General features: G+C 48.8%; 1 protein-coding gene across 2 annotated transcripts; it reads right to left on the minus strand.

Annotated features, from left to right (window-relative positions):
* Positions 1 to 500: 500 nt before the first annotated feature.
* SLC52A3 (solute carrier family 52 member 3) lies at positions 501 to 8,939 on the minus strand. 2 transcript variants are annotated; one of them, XM_003273456.4, is made up of 5 exons: positions 8,639 to 8,939; positions 5,544 to 6,161; positions 3,893 to 4,398; positions 2,122 to 2,245; positions 501 to 1,660 (listed from the first exon to the last, which is right to left on the minus strand). In XM_003273456.4, exons 2-5 carry the CDS (start codon positions 6,108 to 6,110, stop codon positions 1,448 to 1,450), a joined length of 1,410 nt encoding a protein of 469 aa, XP_003273504.1. In that variant the 5' UTR covers positions 6,111 to 6,161; positions 8,639 to 8,939; the 3' UTR covers positions 501 to 1,447. The 2 variants fall into 2 exon arrangements, with proteins under 2 accessions (XP_003273504.1, XP_030682396.1); XM_030826536.1 differs by lacking the exon at positions 8,639 to 8,939 and adding an exon at positions 7,457 to 7,539.
* Between the last annotated feature and the right edge of the window lie 15,423 nt (positions 8,940 to 24,362).

The raw sequence follows: 24,362 nt of genomic DNA on the forward strand, positions 1-24,362 counted from the left end.
ACTCCAGCCTGGGTGACAGAGAAAGACTCCATCTCAAAAAAAAAAAAAAAAAAAAAAAAAGCCCCAGAACCAGACATCCTCTAAGCACTTGATTCTGTTCATTTCTGAGCTCAGCCTTGAGCTTAGAACCAAGTGAAAACTAATTACACATTTTGGGAGTTCACATTAAACTTCTTTTTAAAATTATTATTTTTGAGTCAGAGTCTTGCTCTGTCACCCAGGCTGGAGGGCAGTGGCACGATCTCAGCTCACTGCAACCTCCACCTCCAGGGTTCAGGCAATTCTCAGCCTCTTGAGTAGCTGGGACTACAGACATATGCCACCATGACCAACAAATTTTTGTATTTTTAGTAGAGATGGGTTTTTGCCATGTTGGCCAGGCTGATCTTGAACTCCTGGCCTCAAGTGATCTGCCCGCCTTGGCCTCCCAAAGTGCTGGGATTACAGGTGTGAGCCACTGTGCCATGCCTGAACTTCTCCTTTGAAGGAAGATCTGAGTGTAAAAGCAGGGAATGTCTTTATTTAAAAAAAATGAAAAACAAAAACTAAAACTAAATAACAATCACCTCTGCCACCTCCATTTGAGAGAATACTTCCAGGGGTTCTGCGTGTCTGGTCCCCAGCCTGGTCGGGGAGTTCACTTTCAGAGGCTCAGGGATGGGCCTTCCCCAGCCCCACTGGCAAGTCATCTCTCCCTGCTTCCAGGAGGGTACTTACTCTCCAACAAGTGGGCTTTATGGGCCAGGAAGGATGACAGGAAGGGGTGTGTGGGGTACTATGTCCCTCCACACTGAGAATCCGAAAGCCAAGATATCCAAGATTCTACCGCTAGCTGCTTGTCTTGTAGAAACCCCTCTGTGAGACTGAGGGGCAAAGGAGAGAGGGCAGGGGCCTGTCTCAACCCTTCTGGCCACTTCTAGGTTGTGCAGACTGCCACTCTTGTTACTACGATGGACTGTCAGATCAGCAGGTGGCCCAGGAGGGCTTGCTTGATGCCGGCTGCTTCTTCCTTTTGTCTCCGTGCCATGCCTGTGAGGTAGTTGGTACTTACTGTAATCCCCATTGCATGCACGAAGAAATAGGCACAGAGAAGCCAAGTGACTTTCCCAAGGTCACACAGCCTGAAGGGACAGCTCGCCCTCCCAGCTGTTTCCCTTCTAACACCCTTGGGCCTGCCTCCAGCTAGATGCTGCAAATCAGTCCTCTCTTGAGAGTCAAAGCAAAGGAGATCTGAACTGGTAGTCACAGGTACTGTGACACAGAGTTGGGGATAGAACTGCATCTTGCATTTCCAGGTCCCATCTTCCCCACAGTCCCTAGTGGGCACTTGCGTTCATGATTCAATTACTCAGGCTCTGCCTCCCTGTTCCTGCCACTTGCTCTGTGACCTTGCCTCTCTGGACCCCAGTTCCGTCCGTTAGCGATGGGGGCGGGGTTGGTGGCCTGCCTAGGCGGGACAGTGCAGATTGCAGAAGTCAGCGGACGAGAAGAGCCGCAGCACGTTGACCAGAGGGAACATGAGCAGCGCTCCGAGCAGCGAGCCCAGCTGCACCGCCGCCCCGCACCACAAGAGAGCGCTGCGGCTGAGGTCGCGCAGGATCACGCCCAGCATCACCTTGACGTAACTGAGGCAGCCGCTGAAAAGCACCCACGAGGCCACCTGCGGGGACGGGAGGGAAGAGATGCAGAGTGACGGGGCTTGCGGGGCGAGCGCCAGGGCAAAGAACTCTCACAGGGCTCAGGGAAACCCATGGAATACTCTCTAGGTGCAAGGAGAGCCTTCTGGGAGTGATCCTGCGGGGCTGACGGGTCCCATGAGTTGACCGCCGGGGGCAAAGGAGAATCCAATGGCTTTTCTGGGTTCATGTGCCCATGATCAAGTCAAGGGCCCTTGAGAGAAGGCCACTGCTGAGGTACACATGGTGGGAAGAGGCCTACCAGTCAGCTCGATTCCCTAAGCCTCCACTCCCAAATGAGGAAGGGGCACTTCTCCCACCTGGGCTTCCCGGGAGAGCCCCACAGACTCTGCTCGCGGGAAAGGGCTGCGCCCAGGCTCTCCCAGGCCTTGGCTAGGAGGTGAGGGGTACGGAGCGGGAGCAGCCCCACCGGCCGGATACTCACAATGAGGACTTCCCCACCCCAGTGGCCCTGCAAGAGGGGGCAGGGGCTCATCACCGCCATGGCCATGTTGTAGCCCCCGAAGCAGGTCCCAAGCACGGAGAGGACCCCCAGGAACAGCAGAGACCTAGAGGAAAGTGGGGGAGGTGAGTGGAGGTGAGAAGCCTGACCTCTGACCCCCCACCCCCCTGGGTGCCATGTGGATGGCCAGTGTCTCCAGAGTTAGTTTAGACCCATGTGGAAAATTCCAGGTTGCCTGGCTCAAGTGGGTCAGGGAGGCTCCTGAGTGGGCACGGCTGGCCTGAGTCATCCCCAGCATTAACGGCAGGGCCTGGCATCCCAGCAAGAAAAACAGAATGGACTCTGGCACCGGATGGTCCTGGTTCAAATCCCAGTTCTACTGTTTAAGCTGAGACTGGTCTCTGAGCCTCCAAATCGGAGTTTTGCAAGGCTGCGTGACCTCCAGGAGCAGAGCATGCAGGGCCTGGCTCAGCTGTGGGCCCGCCTGGTGTTTACCTGCTGCCATTTCCTCCTGCAACACACCCTCAGCCTCAGCCAGGAAGCTGGGCTGAAGTGAAGATGGCTGGATCGGGCATTGGCACAGTAGGGTTTGCTGTGCCTCCTCAGGGGACCCCTCCCCGTCTGGCCTCAGCTACCTGCCTCTGCAATGTGGAGTTTGCTGATCTCCAGGGGTCCTGGCAGTTGGCTTGTTGCTGCTAGGAGCATCTCTCTACAGGTGGCCTTCCATGCAAACCTACATCTGGGACCACTGTCCTTCTTCAGAGGTCCTTGTCCCTGGGATCCCAATTTCCAGAACCCCAAGACTGGTCCACACCCTGGGTAAAAACAGACAGAGTTCTGCCTATACCCTTAAAGACTCTTTCTGCTCCAAGATTCTTGGATTCCATGACTTAGATTCTGTAATTCTAATATTTGGGGTTTCTTGGATTTGCAGGTCTGGGCCTTTGGTCCTGCTTCCCTCAAATCCTCCATCCTCTTTCCAGTTTCTAGGTCCCAAGGTAGAAAATCCAGCTTCCTGGCAAGCTTTCTGTCAAGCTCTTCTGTCCTCACTGTCCTCCTTCTGGGCTGGGAGAGTGGGTGTAAGCAGGCCAGGGAGGGCAGGCAGGCCAGCGTGGATACGAGGCTGTAGGACCTACCTCAAATGTCAAGATCCCGAGGTGGTATTTCTCCCACAGGGGTCTGAAGCCCCTGCCTCAGAACCTTCTGGGTTCCTTACTAAAAATTGAAATCTCAGGTCCCAGTCTAGGCTGGTTCAATCTGCATTTTATCAACTTGCCCAGCCATTCTTCTAGAACTGTGGCTCTAAGGGAACCAGCAGGAGGTTAGAGGCAGGAAGGCAGGGCCAAAATCCTGGGAATTAGACCAGGTCAAGCTCTTTCTCCAAGCCTCAGGGTTTCCCCTTATAAATGGGAACCCTAGTGACTGTCTGCCCCTCCTCATGGACTGATGACAATGATGATCAACACTTAGGCTGGACCTGCCACGTGCCAGGCACCGCTCCAAGAGCTTTATAGAATCAGCTCATATCATGCTTCCAGCAGTCCTAGGAGGTGGAACTGTTACTACTCCCATTTTCCAATAAATATCCCTGAGGCACAGAGCACTGAAGTGACTTGTCTTACACGTGGCGGAGCTGGGATTTGGACCGAGGTGCTCCCAAAACATGTACAGCCCAGTAGGTGCGTTTGGAATTCTGGGTTCTGAAATGAAGTGTTCCCCCACTAGGATTCCCTAGGACCAGATGAGGGCACACCTGTTAGGCAGGAACATGGAGACCAACGAGGCAAGAGGGTTGGCCACAATGCTGAGGGTGGCGGCCAGGTGGTAGGCAACTGGCCCATAGGACAGGCAGGAGTAGGTCTGCACAGAGGGCAGCACGCCGTTGGTGAGCGCGTTGACGAAGGCCACCAGGGTATAGATGAAGGCCAAGTGGGCCGGGCAGCAGGGGGCTGCTTTCTCCTCTAGATGCCCCTGGCCCTGGCTGCTGTCCACCGTGCCTGCAGGGCCCAAGTCATTCTCTTCCCGTGGCCGGATGGAGTGGAGGGTGACCTGGTCGTTGAGGAGGTCTTCCACGGAAGCCTCCCAGCACCTGGGTTGACGCTGGAGGACAAAGAACGCCACGAGGCAGCAGGCCATCATGATGGATAGCAGGAGGAAGAAGACTAGGGGTGAGAAGTGGGCGGGGAGGTAGCGGCTCTCCAGGTGGGACAGGGGTGCTTCCATTCCGGGGAGGGCAGACACCAAAGCTCTGGGAACTCCCTGCAAGGGACAAGACAGGTCAGTCAGATCCCTAGTCAGGGGAGGGGATCAGACTGCAGAACAATAATCATGACAGTGATAATACAGAATACAGATCACCTGTTATTATTAATAGATAATTAATAAATAAACATAACTAATAAGGTGGCAATAATGACTGCTCATACTGACTGCCCACGGAGCACAGGCACTGTGCATGGATAAGCCCCTGTGCCTCCTAACAGGCCTGTGCAGTGGGGACCATCATCCCCCATTTTAGAGGGAACTGATGTATCAGAATGCTTCGTCCCTTACCTGAGGGTCACAGGGAGAATGTGGCAAAGCCAGACTCCACCTGGTGCTTTCTGACTTGGAAGCTACACCTTTTATAACTCTGCTACCCCACAGCAGTGGCAACCACAAACATGTTCAGAGGAGGAGCTAGCTGGAGACTGAGCAGGGGAGCCCCCACCTAAGGGGAGAGCCCCCACCTAAGGGGAGAATCCCCTACCTAAGGAAGAACACTGCTCCACCCACCGTCTAGGAAACAAGGGCCCTCAGGACATGCCATCCCAAAATATGACTGTAGGAGGCCAGAATATGCCACCCCAAAATTGACCTCTTGGCATATTATTTATTTCTAGCTGGTTATTTTGAAAAATTGCAGGCTAAGGAGTAGCTCTGAAAAGTTGCTATTTTGTAAGGTAAGTTTACATCTAAAGGAAATTTTTATTAGTAAAGCTATCTTATCTGTACCAAGAAGAGGTATCTGAACCACAAAGAGAAAGGTGACGGCCTTTATCACCTGAGGAACTTTTATTTGCATAGCAGTGCAATGTTTATTCACCATAAGTTTCCTCCCTTCACCCTGCCATAATTTGTCTCCACCATCCTGCAGTAGCCCCAAGCCCCTATTCCCTTTTGTAGCTCAGGATGCTATATAAGCTGAAAGCATCTGGCCTTTTTTTGAGTCTCGTATTTTTGGGGGACTCCCATGCATATGTATGTAAGTAATTAAAATGAGTTTCCTGCTGTTGATCTGGCTTATGTCAGTTTAACTCATAGACCGACCAAAGAACCTAGAAGGATGGAGGGGAGCAGATTTTCCCTGCCCTACATTTGTGATCAAGCCAAGTGCTGAGATGGCTCTGGGTGATGCTGGGTACCTGTGCGATGTCAGTCTCCCCTGTGGGTACAGGGCTTGGTACGCTGTCTGATATCTCAGTGACATTGACGCAGGTAGTGAGACCCGAGCCCTGGGCAAGAGCCACCAGGGCAGGCAAGAGGCCGCTGAGTCCTTCACCCACAAAGAAGGTGGTGAGATAGTAGGTGGGCAGCCGGCTCATGAACGGCAGGAAGGTCACCGAAGAGGTGCAGTCCACCAGGGCCAGGAAGAAGGTGAGGACCAAGAAGGCGATGCTGTGATGGCCGTCCAGCACCCAGGAGGTCATATTCCAGAGGAAGGCAAAGATGATGCAGGTGATAGTTCCCACGCCCAGCAGGGTGAAGATGATGGGCACTTCGGAAAGACAGCTGGGCCGGAAGCGATGGAGCAGGGTGACCAGGAGGGGCCCAATGTTGGCCAGCTGGATGACCACCGTGAGGTAGGAGGGCAGGTACCAGCCCTCGGGCAGCTCCATCACCAGCAGCGGCAGCTCTACCCAGAGCCCATTGATGGTCACCCAGGAGCCCATCCCGAAGATGCAGACCAGCAGGTGCATCAGGAAGGCCATGGCGGTATCTGCCCTGGGCCAGAGGCTTCCCCAGATCAGCCTGCAGCAGGGCTAGCAGAGAAGGACACCAGGTGAGTAATTTCAACTTCACCACCTAGCAAGATGCTGGGACCTGGGGCCCAGGGTTTTCTCTTATTACTCCCCTTCCTGTGAACAAGCTGGCTTTTTTTTTTCTTTGAGACAGAATTTTGCTCTTTTAGCCCAGGCTGGAGTGCAATGGGATGATCTCGGCTCAGTGACCTTCTGCCTCCTGGGCTCAAGTGATTCTCCTGCCTCAGTTTCCCAAATAGCTGGGATTACAGGCACATGCCACCATGCCAGCTAATTTTGTATTTTTAGTGGAAACAGGGTTTCACCATGTTGGTCAGGCTGGTCTCGAACTCCTGGCCTCAGGTGATCTGACTGCCTCGGCCTCCCAAAGTGCTGAGATTACAGGTGTGAGCCACCACGCCTGGCCCAAGCTGGCTTTTTATTAGCAGAAAATAAGGGAAGCCTTTCCTAACCATGATTCATGAAAGAAAAGTTCAATCCAACATACAAAAGCAAACAAAGCAGCTTCTGCAAAAGATACCAACAGCAAGGTCAAAAGTTAAATGAAAACATGGGGAAAATATTTGCCATATAAATCACAGACAAAGGGCTCATCATCTTCCTTGTTAGGCCTCTGAGCCCAAGCCTACATGTATACATCCAGATGGCCTGAAGAAACTGAAGAATCACAAAAGAAGTAAAAATGGCCGGTTCCTGCCTTAACTGATGATATTACCTTGTGAAATTCCTTCTCCTGGCTCAGAAGCTCCCCCACTGAGCACCTTGTGACCCCTGCCCCTGCCCGCCAGAGAACAACCCCCTTTGACTGTAATTTTCCACTACCTACCCAAATCCTATAAAACTGCCCCACCCCTGTCTTCCTTCACTGACTCTCTTTTTGGACTCAGCCCGCCTGCACCCAGGTGAAATAAACAGCCTTGTTGCTCACACAAAGCCTGTTTGGTGGTCTCTTCACACAGACGTGCGTGACATTCCTAATATATAAAGAGTTTTTAAAAATCAAGAACAAAGAGACCCCATATAGAAGAGGGCCAAGGATAGGAACAATTCAGAGAAAAAGGTACAAATAAGCTTTAAACACATGAAAATATTATCACCTTCATTCACAATAGGAAAACTACTCCAAGTGCCATTTCTCACCATGAGATTGTCCCAAAGCCTGACAAAATGACTCATGTACAAAGTTATTATAGATTGTGATCTTGTTGGTAATAGCAAGTTATGGAAAATTTTCTCCTGGGTGGCTACCGACAGAGAGGGGGCTAATTAAAGGGACCTGCTGGAATACCACATACCTGTTTAAAGGAATCAGGAATAAGGAAAGCGGATCTTGGTGACTGATAAGGAAAGGTCTCCAGGCTATAATGATAATCTTGAAACAAAATCAAGGCAAGTAAATGGAACTAGGAAAAGGTGTACTGCCTTTTGGTCATAGAAAAGGAGGAGAAACATGTTTTCTTTGCTTGTACTTGCACAAAGCAACCCTTGAAGGACACACAGGGACTGCAGTGATGTTGGTGATGCCTCTGTATATATATATATATATTTTTTTTTTGAGACAGAGTCTTACTCTGTCACCAGGCTGGAGTGAAGTGGCACAATCTCAGCTCACTGCAACCTCTACCTCCTGGGTTCAAGTGATTCTCCTGCCTCAGCCTCCCAAGTAGCTGGGATTACAGGCGCCCACCACCACGCCCGGCTAATTTTTTGTATTTTTAGTAGAGACGGGGTTTCTCCGTGTTAGCCAGGATGGTCTCAATCTCCTGATCTTGTGATCCACCCTCCTCAGCCTCCCAAAGTGCTGGGATTACAGGTGTGAGCCACTGCACCCGGCCCTGCCTCTGTATATCTTTTAATAAGAGTTTTGATTTGTGAACCATGTAAACATATTATCTGATGCAAATATATGGTTACCTGAAATAAGATTTCAATCTGGCTTTTTTTCCTCCTGAAATTATATCACTCTCTAGGTGGCCTTTGGAGACCACTTCCTCCAGCCCTCCAGAACCATTCTGCCATCTGTTTACCCCTTTGCCAGCTACCAGTGGCAGCCCACCTGTGCTGTTACTAACAGCTTTCTTCTATCTATCCTTAGTCTGAGCAGTAATATGGGAGATGCCAGGAGTGAGGCTCTGGAGCCAGCTGTTTGAGTTTGACCCTGGCTCTGCTGCTTACAATCTGGGTGACCATGGGCAAGTGGCTTTGCCTCTCTCTGCCTCATCTCCTCATCTGTAAGTAGGGGATAGTGATAGTATGAACTCCGTGGTTTGTAATGAGATATAAGGATGCTGGTGAGTTTATGCTGTTTCCAACAGTCCCAGCATACGGTAAGCACCACTAAGGGTTACTGATCATTATCGTGAAATGGCAGGTTTGGTGACATTGTTATTTTTGTCTAATTCACATGAGAATTAATACATGACTATGAAAATTTAAAAAGGGAAAAGATTCCCCCACTAGGTATCAACTGAACTCACCAGTGGTATATGCACCTTTTTGTAGAGACACGTCAACTGGGCCAATCTCCACGTTTTGTAGATGGGAGACGAGGTCCGAAGGGGCAGAGGGGCTCTCCTGGGATCTGGACTGGGTCCTCTGCAGCAAGCGGCCTGTCCAGGATTCCTCAGTTCACACTGCAGTCTTTAACTCCATACTCCTTCCTTCTAGTACAAAGCAGGAGTGCCAGTTGTGGCCACGCCTCACCCAGGAAACTCCTGAATCCTGGCAGCTCCTCCCCACGGTTCCCACACACGGAATTCCCTCACAGGGCTGGGACTTCCTTCCTTATACCTTCACGGAGCGAACCCAATGCTCAGTTGCCTTTCTGGTCACCTCCTTTTCCTCTCTGGGAGGAGCCACTCCTGGGGTGTAACGCAGTCAGATCCCCTAGCAGTCCCACTCCGCCCCCTCCCTTCTGGGGGCCTTGGACTCCGTTCCCTCCCCCAGGAAGCTGACTTGACTAATAGCACAGGCGAGGCCCACTCCAGGCGTGCCAAGAGGACCCAAGGAGGGAGGGGAAGCTCCCAGACAGCAGTGGCACACCTTTGCCTGTGCTGTCCTCCCAGCCTGGAGCACCAGCCCCCTCTGCTGTCCACATCCAAGCTTTCTACAAGATCCCGTCCTCCAGGAGACCTCTGGCTGCCTCGCCTTCTCAGGTGTCTTCACCAGGGCCCATGACCCCTTCATTTCAGTTTGTTCTTGTGTGGGTGCATGCAGGCACATACCTTGAGACTGAAGCTTTTTGAGGGCAGGGACTGCTTGGGAATCTGACATTTTGAAGGTGGAAGGGCCTTTCTCAGTGACTTAGCTTAGGATTTGTAAATTGTTAACTCACTGGCCACTGCCAGACAGCAGATATATTTGGTTTGCCCAGTGTGTTTAACAATTTGTTACTGTAATCAGCAATGGAGGGGATGGCAAGCAACCTTGAACATTTCTGGCTTCTCAGGAATATTTTGGAAGAAGCGGCCACACCCACTTCGGCCTCTTTCTCTGTTCTAGTCTCAGGCCGTCTTGGAGCTCTCCCCTGCGGTAGCATCTGGAACCAGTTGCCTGGGTTCAAATCCCGGCTTCAACCCTTACAAGCTGAGGAAGTGACTTAACCTCCTGTGCTTCAGAGTCTTCTCTTGCAAAACAGGTAGGCTGTCAGTACCAACATCAGAATTGTTGCTAGGAACACGCAAAGTGCTAAAACTGTGCCTGCCACATAGTAAGGGCTCAATGAACCATCATTATAAGATTACTATTTCAGCAAACATATCAGTTGCATTCAAAAACATGTAGTTATCAGCCACGCGCGGTGGCTCACGTCTGTAATCCCAGCACTTTGGGAGGCTGAGGCGGGCGGATCCCTTGAGGTCAGGAGTTTGAGACCAGCATGGCCAACATGGAGAAACCCCGCCTCTACTAAAAATACAAAAATTAGTCAAGCGCGGTGGCACACACCTGTAATCCCAACTACTCGGGAGGCTGAGGCCGGAGAATCGCTCCAACCCGGGAGGTGGAGGTTGCAGTAAGCCGAGATTGTGCCACTGCACTCCAGCCTGGGCAACAGAGTGAGACTCCATCTTAAAAAAGAAAAAATAAAAAAAGAGACCCAGTTTTTGTTAGGCAAATGGCCACCCAACTAAAGGACTACATTTCCCAGCCTTCCTTGTAGCTGCACATGGCCATGTCATCAAGCACAGGCCAATGGATTCAAATACGACTTTGAGTAGTCTCCTTAGCCCATTTCCTGTATAGAAAAAAAAAGTGCAGCTCGTTGCCAGCGCTCATTTAATTTTATGTAAACATGCTATTTGAGGCTGAAGCAAATCTGACTGATTCTGACTGCTGTTTTTTTTTTTTTTTTTTTTGAAACAGAGTCTTACTGTGTAGCCCAGGCTGGACTACAGTGGCTTGATCTCGGCTCACAGCAACCTCCGCCTCCCGAGTTTAAGCAGTTCTCGTGCCTCAGTCTCCTTAGTAGCTGGGATTACAGACGTGCACCACCATGTCCGGCTAATTTTTTGTATTTCTTAGTAGAGACGGGGTTTCTCCATGTTGCCCAGGCTGGTCTCGAACTCCTGGGCTCCAGTGATCCCCACGCCTCAGCCTCCCAGAGTGCTGGGATTGCAGGCGTGAGCCACCACGCCCAACCCTAAATCTGACTGATTTTCAGTGTGAAAATAACATATAAAAACTGTTTTTGGAGTTATTTCTAACCAGAACTAACATCAGACTCATCTATTTCAGAAAAACTGGATTCATCAAATGAATCTCTGGCCAACAACTGTTCGAGAACAATGTCAACATCACACGTAGGAATGCTAGGATTTGCTATTTTCAGCGATCGAGAATTACTTTGTTTTGTAAATGGAAATACCACGACTAAAACCAGAATGCTATAGAGTGATGTCTTTTGTTTCCAAAGTCAATATACTACAGCAAGGCAAAAATAATAATAAAAGCGAGGTATTTTGTGACAAAGTTATCTTGGGGTAAACGCTGTAGTCACAAGTGGGTATTCCTTCTGGCAAACAGGGAAAGAGTTAACAATAAGGGAGTGTGCCCTTCTGCTCTTCCTCCATTTGGCTGTCTGGAATCAGATGTGATGGCCAGAACTCCAGCAACAATTTTGTGCTATGAGGCATGTGGTGGAGGTTAGATGCATACTAGGCTCCTTTGGGATTTTGTGGCAGAGAGCACCCATACTAGCCCTGTTTTGCCTGTGTTTAACTGTTTTGTTTGTTTGTTTAATGTTGTTGTTAAATTGTAAACAAACTTCTATGTTGTTTAAGTCACTCTTATTTTATATACAACAAAAATACGCAGAGGCTGGGCGCAGTGGCTCACTCGTATAATTCCAGCACTTTGGGAGGCTGGCAGATCACTTGAGGTCAGGAGTTCACGACCAGCCTCCAACTGGTGAATGTGGTAAAACCCTGTCTCTACCAAAAATACAAAAAATTAGCCAGGTATGGTGGCAGGCGCCTGTAATTCCAGCTACTTGGGAGGCTGAAGCAGGAGAATTGCTTGAACTCGGGGTGTGGAGGTTGTAGTGAGCCAAGAGCATGCCAATGCACTCTAGCCTGGGTGACAAAGCAAGACTCTTGTCTCAAAAAACAAAAAGAAACAAACAAACAAAAACTACTCCATACTAAGTGCACAGAGATACACGTTCCAGGATATATATTGACAGATTATAGTAACCAAAAACTAATGAATACATTTATCTCCTTTACCACCTACTTTCTGACTCTGAAACTTAGGTCCTGTCCCAACTAGGATTTGATCAAAAATCAAAATTTAACAAAAGTAGTTGTTTAGACACTTGGGGGCAAATGTCTTGCAGAGAGATGAAAAAAAAAAGGAGAAGAGAGAAAGAGGGAGGAACAGAGGAACAAAGAATCCTCCATATAGAATTTGGTACCAAAAGCATAAATTGAGACCAAAAGTCATTTCATATATCGTAACTCTAATTCATAAAGGAGTTAAAACTGTAGTTACTATCTGTATTCTGAATATTTCCCGAAATAGCCTCAGACATTCCAGGAGAAATGGACAGAAGCACAGTCCAGCAGTACAGGCCTGACTCACCCTTCCAGGTCAAGACAGCAGATGAAGGTGCAAAATAAACAAGGATATAGCAAAAGCAATAAATGATATACCTAGTAAAGAGGGCTAAGTCACTAGTTAAGGGGAGCAGGTGAATTTGCAGATGATGGTGACCTTTGCCATATGAAAAGCTATTAAACTAATGAGAGTGTCCAGTTAAACATTTACAAACATCAGTAGCTTTCCCACAGAGGGCTGGATAGGGAGATGAGGGCAGACAGGGTAGAAGGAGTCTGACTTTCTTGTATGTTCAACAACTCCTAAGCACTCAACGCCTAAATCCCTGCTCCCCACAAAGACGAATTCTCTGGTTCTGACCCAGGTGCTGCCACAGCTGTGTCACTTGAGGGATGGGATTTGGCTCTGGGGGGTCTGTTTCCTTGTCTGGAAACCAGGCACGGTGGGGGTGTGTCCCCACATGACCCATATGCCCTATGACCCTGGCCCGCTCCCAAATTATCTCCTTCCTCAAAAGTGAGGTGTGCTTTTGGGCCTCCGGGACACAGTGAAGAACAGTCATCAATGACAACAAAGGGGATGTCTTAAGCAGAGGGAACTACATGTGCAAAAAGGCCCCAGAGAAAAGGAGAGACTCAGAATGGCTGGTGTTCGGAATGTGTTGGGATACTTTTAAAAGATGCGTATCTGTATTTTCTGTTTGTTGTTGTTGTTGTTGTTTGTTTGTTTTACAGTGACCTTGCAGTTCTTGTTTATTTATTTTAACCAATATTTCTTGGGCACCAACTGTGTGCTCAACCACAATCCCTGCTCTCAGGAAGGTGGAGGAAGCAGTCACGAAGCAGGATAAAAAACAGAAACATAGAGCAAGTCAGATGGTGGCAAGGATTCCGGAGGAAAGCAAAGCTCATGAACGGGGAATGTACAGCTGTCAAGAAGAGGACATGAAGGGAGTGTGGGAATGAGCTGTCTGCAGAAAGCATGGTCCAGGGGAGAAAACAGCAAGTGAAAAGGCCCTGGGGTGCGGCCACACCTGCTCTGTCCCAGAAGTGGATTTTGCTGTTCAAAGGACAGCTAGGAGGCCAGTGTGGCTGCAGCAGCGGGAGCGAAGTGGGAGGGGAGGAGACAGGGCAGGTCCCCTATGGCCCTGTGGTGACAGCTTGGGTGTTTTCTCTAGAGCAAAAATCTCCGTGAGTGGGCAGAGGAGACCAGCTCTAATCTAGTTTTTAAGAGGATCGTGCTGGCTGTTGTGAGGAGAAACATGAGGCACCAGGGAGGAAGCAGGAGTAAACCTTTGGAGGGTTAGGAAGCTGTAGCAAAGGGGCTAACAATCACCGTGACAACAGAGGCCGCCATAGCTGCCACTCCCCAGCTACTTATTGTGCCAGACCCTGTGCTAAGCTCTTTGAACACATTACCTGTCAAATCTTGTTCCACAATCCTGAGGCTGGCATTATGATTATCTCCATTTTACAGATGAGGAAACTGAGGTTTAGAAAGGGAAATACTTTGCCTAGGGTCATACAGCTGGGAGCTGAGCTTTACATCCAGGCATGCTTGACTGTGGACCCAGCCCTGAGAAACGCCTCAGGGTGAAGGGGTTCTGAAGGGGCCATGAGGGCCAAGCTGAGCAGGATCTCTTTCTGCTCACAGATGGCCTTCCGAGACTTGGGCCAAAGAAAGAGAGAAATGGGGGACAGGTTCAGGAGAAGCTGAGAGAAGCTCTGAGACATATCTGCTTCCCAAGGATCCAGGACCCCTTCTGTGATCACCAGAGACCAGAAACCTAAGGCTTCACATGAGACAATTAAGATGCCCAATGCGTGGGCGACAGAGAAGCTAGAAGGATCAGTTCCAGGCAAAGGTTTCTCTTTTGCATTCATGCATCAAAAGCTGTGAGCCCCCATCCCAAGAGAGTGAAGAGAGTTGGGAGTGGGGTTCTGACCAGGGCCAGTGCACCCTCATTGTGTGGGCTGGGCCATCTCCTCCAGGGAGCTCAGGCAGCTTCCACCGCACTCACTGCCCCCCGCTCCCCTCCGCATTCTCCTGCCCTCTGCTTTCCTCCATCAAAGTATTACTGACACCAGCTCAGTTACGGGAGTTTATCTGTGTCTATCTGTTGAGCATTGGTCTCTCCCATGGGAGTGTAATCTCCATGTGAGAGGGGGCTTGTCCTCTCCCCCAGTGCACAGGTGACCATCTGGCTTGCCATGGGCTGGGCCACCTGAGCTCCTGGCACCATGGCTGGGTTCTCGCTCTGCAGGGATAATCTGCCAGCTGGTAGGCACCTAGCCCTGTGGGCCAGACTGGAGGAAACCCGCCTCAGCTATGAGGGTTGTGTTGGCCAGGGTGACCCCTGGGGCAGTGCCAGGTGGCAGCCTGACACTGGATACATCTCGCTCCTGGGCAAGGGTCTGAGCCAATGCTTTCCTGGGTTCCAGGCTCCTGGAGAACTTAGTGAGGCCTGTAGGCGTCTACCTAGGGCCTGGCCTCACCCTCATCAGAGTGGGTAGGAATGGATTGACTTTGAGCCCATGAAGAAGGGAGGCTGAGAGGTCAAAACCATAAAACCCAAAGGGAGAGATGGGGAGATGAAGGGGAGTGAGAGAGAAGAGACTGAGACAAAGAGACAGAAAGAACCAAAAGCTAGAAGCAGAAATGAGGAAAAAGGACAACAGAGGCACAGAGATGAGGAAAAACGGGAAGCTGCGGCTCAGAGGGAGGCAAGGAGGTGCCAGGAGGCAGGAGGCAGCTGGGGCGCTGGGAGCCTGGGCCCAGCTCAGCGACCCTCACTGCTCACAGCTACATGTAGCAGAAGGTCATCTCTACCTCTTGTTGCTGGGACCTCAGAGTTCCCCTGGAACTCATCCCAACTCAATGTCCCTATTGCACAGGTGGGGAAACCAAGGCCCAGGGAGGAGATAGTGCTTCCCCAAACCCTGCCCCACCCCTGATCTCAGGCTGTGGCAGACATCCAGGCCTGTGCTCACCGGCTGTGCAACCTCAGGTCAGCTGCTCACCCTCTCTAGGCCTTGGTTTCTCCATCTGTGAAAGGGTCTGGGAATGCCCAGCCTTTCTGGGCTCAGCAGACCAAGAAAAAGGGAATGAGATAACAGGCGCTCAGGCTGGCCAGCAGAAGGGGACTGTGAGTTCTCTTTCCCCTTCTCCTCCCTCCCAAGGCCAGGCAGGGCTTCAGGCCTCCCATGGGGCTGACCTTGGTGGAGCAGCCTCCCCCAGGCCAGTTCCCCTCCCCTCCACGTCCATCCCAACTCCCAGCCTACTTCCCAGGCTCCTGCGACTTCAGCCTGGTCAAGTTATTCGGAGATAGCATGGAGATGGCCGTGGGTAAAGTCAGTGGGGGCCCAGTCTTTTTGTTTTTTTTAGACAGGATTTGGCTCTGTCACCCAGGCTGAAGTGCTGTGGCATAATCTGAGCTCACTGCAGCCCCAACCTCCCTGGCTCATGCGATTCTCCCACATCAGTCTCTGAGTAGCTGGGACTATTAACCCATGCCACCATGTCCGACCTGGGTAATTTTTGTATTTTTTGTACAGATGGAGTTTCGTCATGTTGCCCAGGCTGGTCTTGAACTCCCTGAGCTCAAGGGATTCACCTGCCTCAGCCTCCGGAAGTGCTGGGATTACAGGCGTGAGCCATGACACCCAGCATGGGCCCAGCCTTTTGGTCTGGAGGCACCAGGGGTCTAGAATTCACCTGGCTGGCTCAGCCTGTCCCGACTCCACATGCCAGCTGAGGAGGAAACCTTTCTTCCCTTCTATCTCTTTGATCTCTTACCTGGCTGGCTCAGCCTGTCCGGACTCCAACATGCCAGCTGAGGAGGAAACCTTTCTTCCCTCCTGTCTCTTTGGACTCTCCCGACATGGCAGCCTGAAACTAGGGGAAAGGCCATGGGACACCTGCTGGCTCCAGATAAGTGCCCCTGCCACATCCCGGTCAGTGTCCCGTGCTCCTGGCTAGCAGCCGGCCTTGGTAGCTGCAGCTGCACCCTCACAGGCCTGAGCCACCCCGCTCTGCCCACTTACCTGCTGGTCCAGTTCCCCAGCCACTCTGCATGGGAGGGGCCAGAGGCAGCTCGTTTTGTATAAAGCTGTCCCCGCCCAGAGCTCGGGGAAAGGCAGGCGGAGGGTGGGTGTGGCTCCCGGCAAGACCAAGAGCCTACTATGTGTCTCTAATCTGCCCTACAGCCCAGCTAGGAGGAGGATCCGGATGGTAGAACTGTACAATAAAGGGCTTGCTTTATTGAGGCTCTCTGCCATCCAGATTTCATGAGGGTTGATCCCCAGTTGATAAAAGCTATGTGCAAACAGTTGGTTCTGGCACCACCCTGAGATCTCCAAAATTCCTTTCACACAAGAAGAGAGTTCCCTGGAGCAAAAACAGTTCAAATACTGGTGCTTCAGTAAGTCATGTGGAAGGCGGGGATAATAATAGTGCCCTCTTCATGGGACAGAAATCCTAACTGCCAGTGTGTACTGAGCTGACCCAGTGTCAGGCGTGTTCTTGGGGCTTGTACGAATTAATGCATTTAATCTTCGTGGCCTTTTGGAGAGATGCTATTACTATCCCTATTTTCTAGATGAAGAAACAGGCCAGAGAAGTCGAGAGCCTTGTGTAGGTCACACACCTTGTATATGGCAGAACTGGTCTCTGATGCTCACTGAGCTACCCCGACAAATACTGTAACCGCCTGAGAGGTTCTTTCTGCCCACTGCATAAAGAAAGACCATGAGGCTGGCCATGCCACAGGGGAAATGAGTTTGTACTCAAATCATCTTCAAAGCTTGTAGGTGAGGGGTTTTTCAAAGGCAGTATAGGGGAAGAGTTGGGGGTGGCCAGGTAACAGGTGCTTGCTGCTGATTGGTTGGGGTGGAGATGAAATCATAGGGGGTTGAAGCTGTCCTCCTACAGGCTGAATCGCTTCTGGGTGGGGCCACAGGAGCAGGGTTGGCGGTCCTGGTGGAGCCATCAGGTTTAGGTGGAGCCATGGGGTGTCAAATCTGCAAAAAACCTGGAAAGATGGCGGGGCGTGGTGGCTCATGCCTGTAATCCCAGCACTTTGGGAGGCCGAGGCAGGTGGATTACCTGAGGTCAGGAATTCAAGACCAGCCTGGCCAACATGGCGAAACCCTGTCTCTACTAAAAATACAAAAATTAGCCGGGCATGATGGCGGACACCTGTAATCCCAGCTACTCGAGAGGCTGAGGCAGGAGAATTGCTTGAGCCCGGGAGGCGGAAGTTGCAGTGAGCCGAGATTGCGCCATTGCACTCCAGCCTGGACAACAGAGCAAGACTCTGTCTCAATAAAACAAAAACAAACAAACAAACAAAAAACAAAAAAAAACACCAATTGGAAAGATATCTCAAAAGGCCAACCTACAATAGTGGTGTTATTTGCAGGAGTAATTGGGGAAGTTGCATATCTTATAACCTCCAGAATAACGGCTGGCAATCATTTATGTCTACACCTTAGGAGGACCCAGGCTCCTCTTCCTCCCGCAGCCTGATGGCCTCTCATTAACTTTACAAAAGTGGTTGCTCACAGTGCTACGGCCTGTAAGTGCAGGGCCAGGATGTGAATGCAGACTCAAATTGGTGCCTCCATGGATGTAAAACATATTGCACAGATTCTGACACCTAGTAAATGCTCAGTGCATATTGACTTCTACAAATAATTCTGGCCTGCCTGTTGTGTTATTTTCCAAGACATTCATTTACTTAGCAAGCAATCAATCACTTTCCAGGCTAATGCTTGGGGCGAGAGGTGAGCAGGCACTAGGGAAGGGGCCAGACCCCTCACTCAGCAGGCAGGTGTTCAGGAAGTGTTGCCACTGCTGGGGCTTAGGACATACACACCCCCAAAATATGACTGTGGGAAACCAGAATGTGCCACCCCCAAATACACTTCTTCGACATACTTTGAGCTGGTTATTCAGAGAAACTGCAGACACAGGAGTAGCTCCGGAAGGCTATTCTTTGGTAAAAGAAATTTACATCTATCAAGGAAATCTACATTAGTAAAGGTGCCAGTATCAGGAAAAGGGCTACTCCAAAAGAATTATCCTAGAGACTTTTTTTTTTTAAGACAGAATTTCACTTTTTTTGCCCAGGCTGGAGTGCAATGTTGCTGTCTTGGCTCACTGCAGCCTCTGCCTCCTGGGTTCAAGTGAATCTCCTGCCACAGCCTCCCAAGTAGCCGGGATTATAGGTGCAAGCCACCATGCCCAGCTAATTTTATGTTTGTAGTAGAGACAATGTTTCACCATGTTAGCCAGGCTGGTCCCAAACTCCTGACCTCAGGTGATCTGCCTGCCTCTGCCTCCCAAAGTGCTGGGATTACAGGCTTGAGCCACCGCACCTGGCCACCGGAGAGATTTTTATCTGCATAGCAAGACAACCATTATTTACCACACAATAATTCTTCCCCTCACCCCCCCATAACTGTGTCTCCACCAACCCCCAGAAGCCCTAAGACCCTATTTCTTAAACTTCAATCATCTGACCCTTCTTTGAGCCACTGCGCCTGGCTGCAATTTCATACTTATCTCTGCCAAATACTATAAGGTGTCAAAATTTGGCATAGAGGGTACAAAACTATAACTCATTCCAAACAGAATAATCCTTGCTTGTATAATTTTTTAATAATGAAACATCAATATTGGTTTAATAAAGATAGCTGTATCTTGAACTATTTAGTTAAATACCCTAACTTCTAATCCTGTGGCCTTAGGAAGTCTAGTCTACAGACATGAAGGAAGTTTCTTTAGGGAAAGGAGTGTTATCATCTTTGATATTAAAGAAAAGAGAATTTATATAAAAAACACTCTCATATGGTAAATTCTTGTTCTAAAGTAAATGAACTGGTTGTTTAAAAAGAGGGATGTTTACAACAAGTCAGAAAGTTGAGGCATGTCAGAGATTGCGTAAATTGTAAAAATGTTATAAAAAGGAATTTATGCAAGAAATGTACTATTTAAAAGTGATTAGGGGTCCGGGCACGGTGGCTCACACCTGTAATCCCAGGACTTTGGGAGGCCAAGGCGGGTGGATCACCTGAGGTCAGGAGTTGGAGACCAGCCTGGCCAACATGGTGAAACCCTATCTCTACTAAAAATACAAAAAATTAGCTGGGCATGGTGGTGGGTGCCTGTAATCCCAGCTACTCGGGAGGCTGAGGCAGAATAGCTTGAACCCAGAGGCAGAGGTTGCAGTAAGCTGAGATTTCACCATTGCACTCCAGCCTGGGCAACAAGAGCAACATTCCATCTAAAGAAAAAAAAAAAAAGGGACTAGGCCTCCTGAATGCTTTATAAAATGCCACTATAACTCTTAGCTGTACAACTTGCCTGCTTTGTAGCTAGGTAAGACCTAGGACACATGGAGTTAAATGCTGGAATAAGTCAGACCTCATCTGCACTTCTGTCTAGGTCCTAGGCTCTACATCTAGTACATAATTACAATCTCAAACTTACTAAGAAAAGTAAAAGTTGCTAAAAGTTAACAGTGTAACATGTATTGTTCCATAGAAAGAATCTAAGACAAGACTGTAAAGCTGAGCCTAGCCATGGAATTGTACCATTAAATACCTATGAGTTTCCTCTTGAGGTTACAAGATAACCGAGGGTTCCTGGCCTCTCAGAAAGGGCATTCTTTGCTTACTACAGATCAGAAGCCCTGTACAGGGACTGTGTACACAAAATATAAGGCCAGTTTCCAAGGGCTTTCTTGGCTTCGTAAGTCAAGTTCGATTCCTTAAAGGAAAGCATACCATTCCAGTCAAGGCCTTGGTAAAAATAACCAGTTTTTCCAATTGTGCCCTGTTACAAAAGAAAACAGATTCTTATTATACTTGTGCAAATAACTATATTGCCATAACTTAAGAATACTCACAGATAGTTTCCAAATTCTGGAGAAAATCAGGGAGAGAGAAACAAGTATGCTACAAATGTTGTTCATGGGAATATACTAAATTGTTAAAAGCTGTTAATAGCTCAAAAGAAAAGTTTCGAGGCCGGGTGCGGTGGCTCACGCCTGTAATCCCAGCACTTTGGGAGGCTGAGGCGGGCGGATCACCTGAGGTCGGGAGTTGGAGACCAGCCTGACCAACATGGAGAAACCCCATCGCTACTAAAAATGCAGAATTGGCGGGGTGTGGTGGCGGCACATGCCTGTAATCCCAGCTACTCGGGAGGCTGAGGCAGGAGAATTGCTTGAACCCCAGGAGGAGGAGGTTGTGGTGAGCCGAGACTGCACCATTGCACTCCTGCCTGGGCAACAAGAGCGGAACTCCGTCTAAAAATACAATAAAATAAAGAAAAGTTTCTTTGACTTTGAAAAGCAAAACAAAGTATTAGCAATATTTTAAGCAAAATATCAAGAAGATCACTCCAGTCTCCTATTAGTTCAGTTCATGCAGTTAATTCCTGTCCTGCTTGATGTTAATGAACATTTTAGCTCTTCAGAGTCCTGTTTTTCCTGTATTCTGATGTCACAATCTCCAAAGTTATCAGAAACCTGCATTCAACAGCACCTGTTAGAGCTTTATAGCTAACTATAAAACCCTTCTAAAGAGGACCAAAACAAGACAACAATTGTTTATGGATGACCAAAAGTTTTCGGGTAGCCATAGTTAAAGACACAATTGACAAGGAAATCTGTTACCTCTGTGGCACACAATAATTAACAGTTGTAATTTTACTACTGATAATGCACACTAAGACATATCAGAATCACAGGAGTCTCCCATAACTTTGGAACATGTACCAATAACATATTTATACAAATACAGCCCGAAGAAAGCCAAACATCATTTTATATTTGACAATGCTTCCTGTATGACTTATACCAAATAAGCCAAATTTTACCTTTATATTAGTGCATTATTCATGTTAAACTCAATTTTAATGTTTTGATCATAAGGTCAGATTTTTATGGACCCCCCCTTTTTTTTTTTTGAGACGGAGTCTCGCTCAGTCGCCCAGGCTGGAGTGCAGTGGAGCAATCTCGGCTCACTGCAACCTCCGCCTCCCAGGTTCAAGCTATTCTCCTGCCTCAGCCTCCTGAGTAGCTGGGACTACAGGTGTGTGCCACCATGCGTGGCTAATTTTTTGTATTTTTAGTGGAGATGGGGTTTCACCGTGTTAGCCAGGATGGTCTTGATCTCCTAACCTCGTGATCTGCCTGCCTTGGCCTCCCAAAGTGCTGGGATTACAGGCGTGAGCCACTGCGGCTGGCCTATAGACCCTTTTTAACCCTTTATAATTTTTGTTAAAGAGCAGGTTAATGCTTTAAGAGAAACCCATTTTGCTTTTATTTTAATACTCAATTTACAGAAAAACTAGATGATACAACTTTAACTTCAGCCAATATGTTTACACACAGAATGTCTTTACAATTAACCTTCCAAAAGTTGCTTATACCTTCATTTTTATTTTATTCAACTTAAAACAATTCTTTAACCTTTTAATCTAGGTAAAAATCCACATTCTCATGCCTCTTTATAATCTTTTTACCAAAAGTATATGTAAACTGTTTTTTCAATAGTCTTAAATACATATTACACTGTTAACTTTTCTTTTTAAGGCCTATGTAACAAATAATTATTCTTGGCTCGGTGTGGTGGCTCACGCCTGTAGTCCCAGCACTTTGGGAGGCCGAGCCAGGTAGATCACCTAAAGTCAGGAGTTTGAGACAAGCCTGGCCAACATGGCAAAACCCTGTCTCTACAAAAATACAAAAATTAGCCAGGCGTGGTGGTAGGTGCTTGCAATCCCACCTACTCAGGAGGCTGAGACAGGAGAATCACTTGAACCCGGGAGGCAGAGGTTGCAGTGAGCTGAGATTGCGCCACTGCACTACAGCCTGGGTGACAAGAGCGAGACTCCGTCTTGGGGGTTGCGGGAAGGGAAACTGGAGAGAGAAAATTATGTTTCAGAAACTATCGCACATCTGTTACTAAATTCCAGTGTTGCCTAATGTTTTTCAATTTTTATTATTTTAAATTAAATTCTAATTTTTCTGACTACAAGTTTCCAAAATAAACTTTGTTTTCTTAAAAGCCCTATGAACTGAAAACTAGATGTTTCCGCAGGCACTGCCTCTAAACACTCCCCCAGCCATCACAGGAGGAAACCTCTTCACTGCTGGCGCTGACAACTAATAACTGAGGGTGCCTGGAATCCTTCGCCCCCACATCTAGTGAGTCCATGGAACCCAGGGTAATTGAGACGGCATCTCTTACAACTTCTGGGTCAGATGCGGTGGCTCATGCCTGTAATCCCAACACTTTGGGAGGCCAAGGCGAGCTGATCACTTGAGGTCAGGAGTTTGAGAGCAGCCTGGCCAACATGGTGAAACCCCATCTTTACCAAAAATATAAAAAAGTTAGCCAGGCTTGGTGGTGCATGCCTGTAATCCCAGTTACTTGGGAGGCTGAGGCAGGATAATCACTTGAACCCAGGAGGTGGAGGTTGTTAAGTCTCCAAGGAATGCTAACTTTTCCCCCCCTGCCATGAAAGGCACAGGTGAAGTTAACATCAGGGGCTGGAGGCTAGATGGCCCTCCGGGCTGACCCACAGGGCTCTTGACCTCGGGGAACAGTGGTGAAAGCAAACAGCAGTGAAAGAGTTTTGCCTGACTCATTGCCCCAGGCTGTGGGGTTCTGGAAGAGAGCTACCATACAGCTCATGCCCTGTCCGTGAGAGGACCACCCAAGGGGAAAGGGGACAATTTGGGTCTCTGGCCTGCCTGTCGCACAAGCAGTCCCTTTTTTTTAGCATTCAAACAGAATATTTAATCCATTTCAGCCAAGCATGTACATTCTGGTACTCTGTTTCAATTGCTATAGTTTGTTTTAAATCTATAACTTCTACAACAGCTACTTTGGTTTTATCATTGCGTATATAATGAAAGAAGGTCTGGTTAGCGGAAAACTTAGGAGAGGGACAAGAGGGTACAGGAGGTGAGGAGGCAATGACGCACATTTCAAAGGATCCTGTGGGGTCCTTCCCTGAGACTTCTGCTCCTATACCATAGAAACGGTACTCTGGGGAGCAGAGGTGGTAATCTGTACTGGATTACATTGGTTCATCTGACAATGGGGCGGTCCATCCTTGCTCTTTGGTAGTCCATAAGCCATTAGACCAGCTGTGGCATAAAAGTTCTGTTCTAGGAGGGCAAGAGTCCCAGTTCATACTGGGATCATCATCAAAATCTTCCCAGACTAACTGATCCCAGTTAACAGATTTTCAGTCTGAGGAGAGCCAGGAAGGACAAAGATACTTTTCTGAAGTGGAGAGTTGCCTCTGGTTTGGCAAATCTCCACAGGGCATCACAAGGCAAGCATCAAAAGTAATGGTTTGGGGAGAACTTGACCTAGTTACATTCATAAAGAGAGGACTAGCAATAGAAGGGGAAAATAAAGAGATGCAGTGTAAGAGGATCAAATCCAATTTAGCTTTAGCTTGGTTGGAGTTGGCCCTGGAATAGCTGTCCACGATTCTGGAGGGGGTGGTGCTCTTTTGACCCAGGTGTGATGAGTCCATCCTCTTTCTGCGGTTTGAACTGTGGTTTCGGTGGTTAGAAGCAATAGGTAGGGTCCTTCCCAAGCCAGTTTGAGTTTCCCTTCCCTCCAACTTTTGACAGGGACATGGTCCTCAGGCTGATGTTGGTGTACTGGAAACTCTAGGGGTGGTACCTGTTCTAAAAGACTTTTAGTTCTGAGGGAAGAGAAAGTGGAATATAAACCAAGTATATGATTTCTGAGAAACTGATCTTTTGTTTTGAACGTGGGAATGTCAGCAGTGGAGTGTAAACAGGGCAACCTACACAATATTTCATGAAGGGATAAGCCAACGTTTCTCCGAGGAGCAGTTCAGATTCTCAACAGGGCAATGGGAAAGCATCTATCCATGGCAACCGAGTCTCTAAGACTAATTTGGTTAGGTGGCCTTTTTTTTTTTTTTTTTTGAGATGTAGTCTCGCTCTGTTGCCCAGACTGGAGTGCAATGGCGCAATCTCGGCTCACTGCAACCTCCGCCTCCCGGGTTCAAGTGATTCTTCTGCCTCAGCTTCCCTAGTAGCTGGGACTACAGGCATGCGCCACCACGCCTGGCTAATTTTTGTATTTT

Source organism: Nomascus leucogenys, chromosome 13, assembly GCF_006542625.1.
Source record: "Nomascus leucogenys isolate Asia chromosome 13, Asia_NLE_v1, whole genome shotgun sequence".
Classification (NCBI taxonomy): Eukaryota; Metazoa; Chordata; class Mammalia; order Primates; family Hylobatidae; genus Nomascus; species Nomascus leucogenys.

Coding starts and splice junctions, on each gene's coding strand:
- SLC52A3 (XM_003273456.4), bottom strand. CDS start 6,110: ATGGCCTTCCTGATGCACCTGCTGGTCTGCATCTTCGGGATGGGCTCC. Junction 4,399..5,543: donor GGGAGACTGACATCGCACAG/GTACCCAGCATC, acceptor TGTCCCTTGCAG/GGAGTTCCCAGAGCTTTGGT. Junction 1,661..2,121: donor GGGGTGGGGAAGTCCTCATT/GTGAGTATCCGG, acceptor CCGTCCCCGCAG/GTGGCCTCGTGGGTGCTTTT.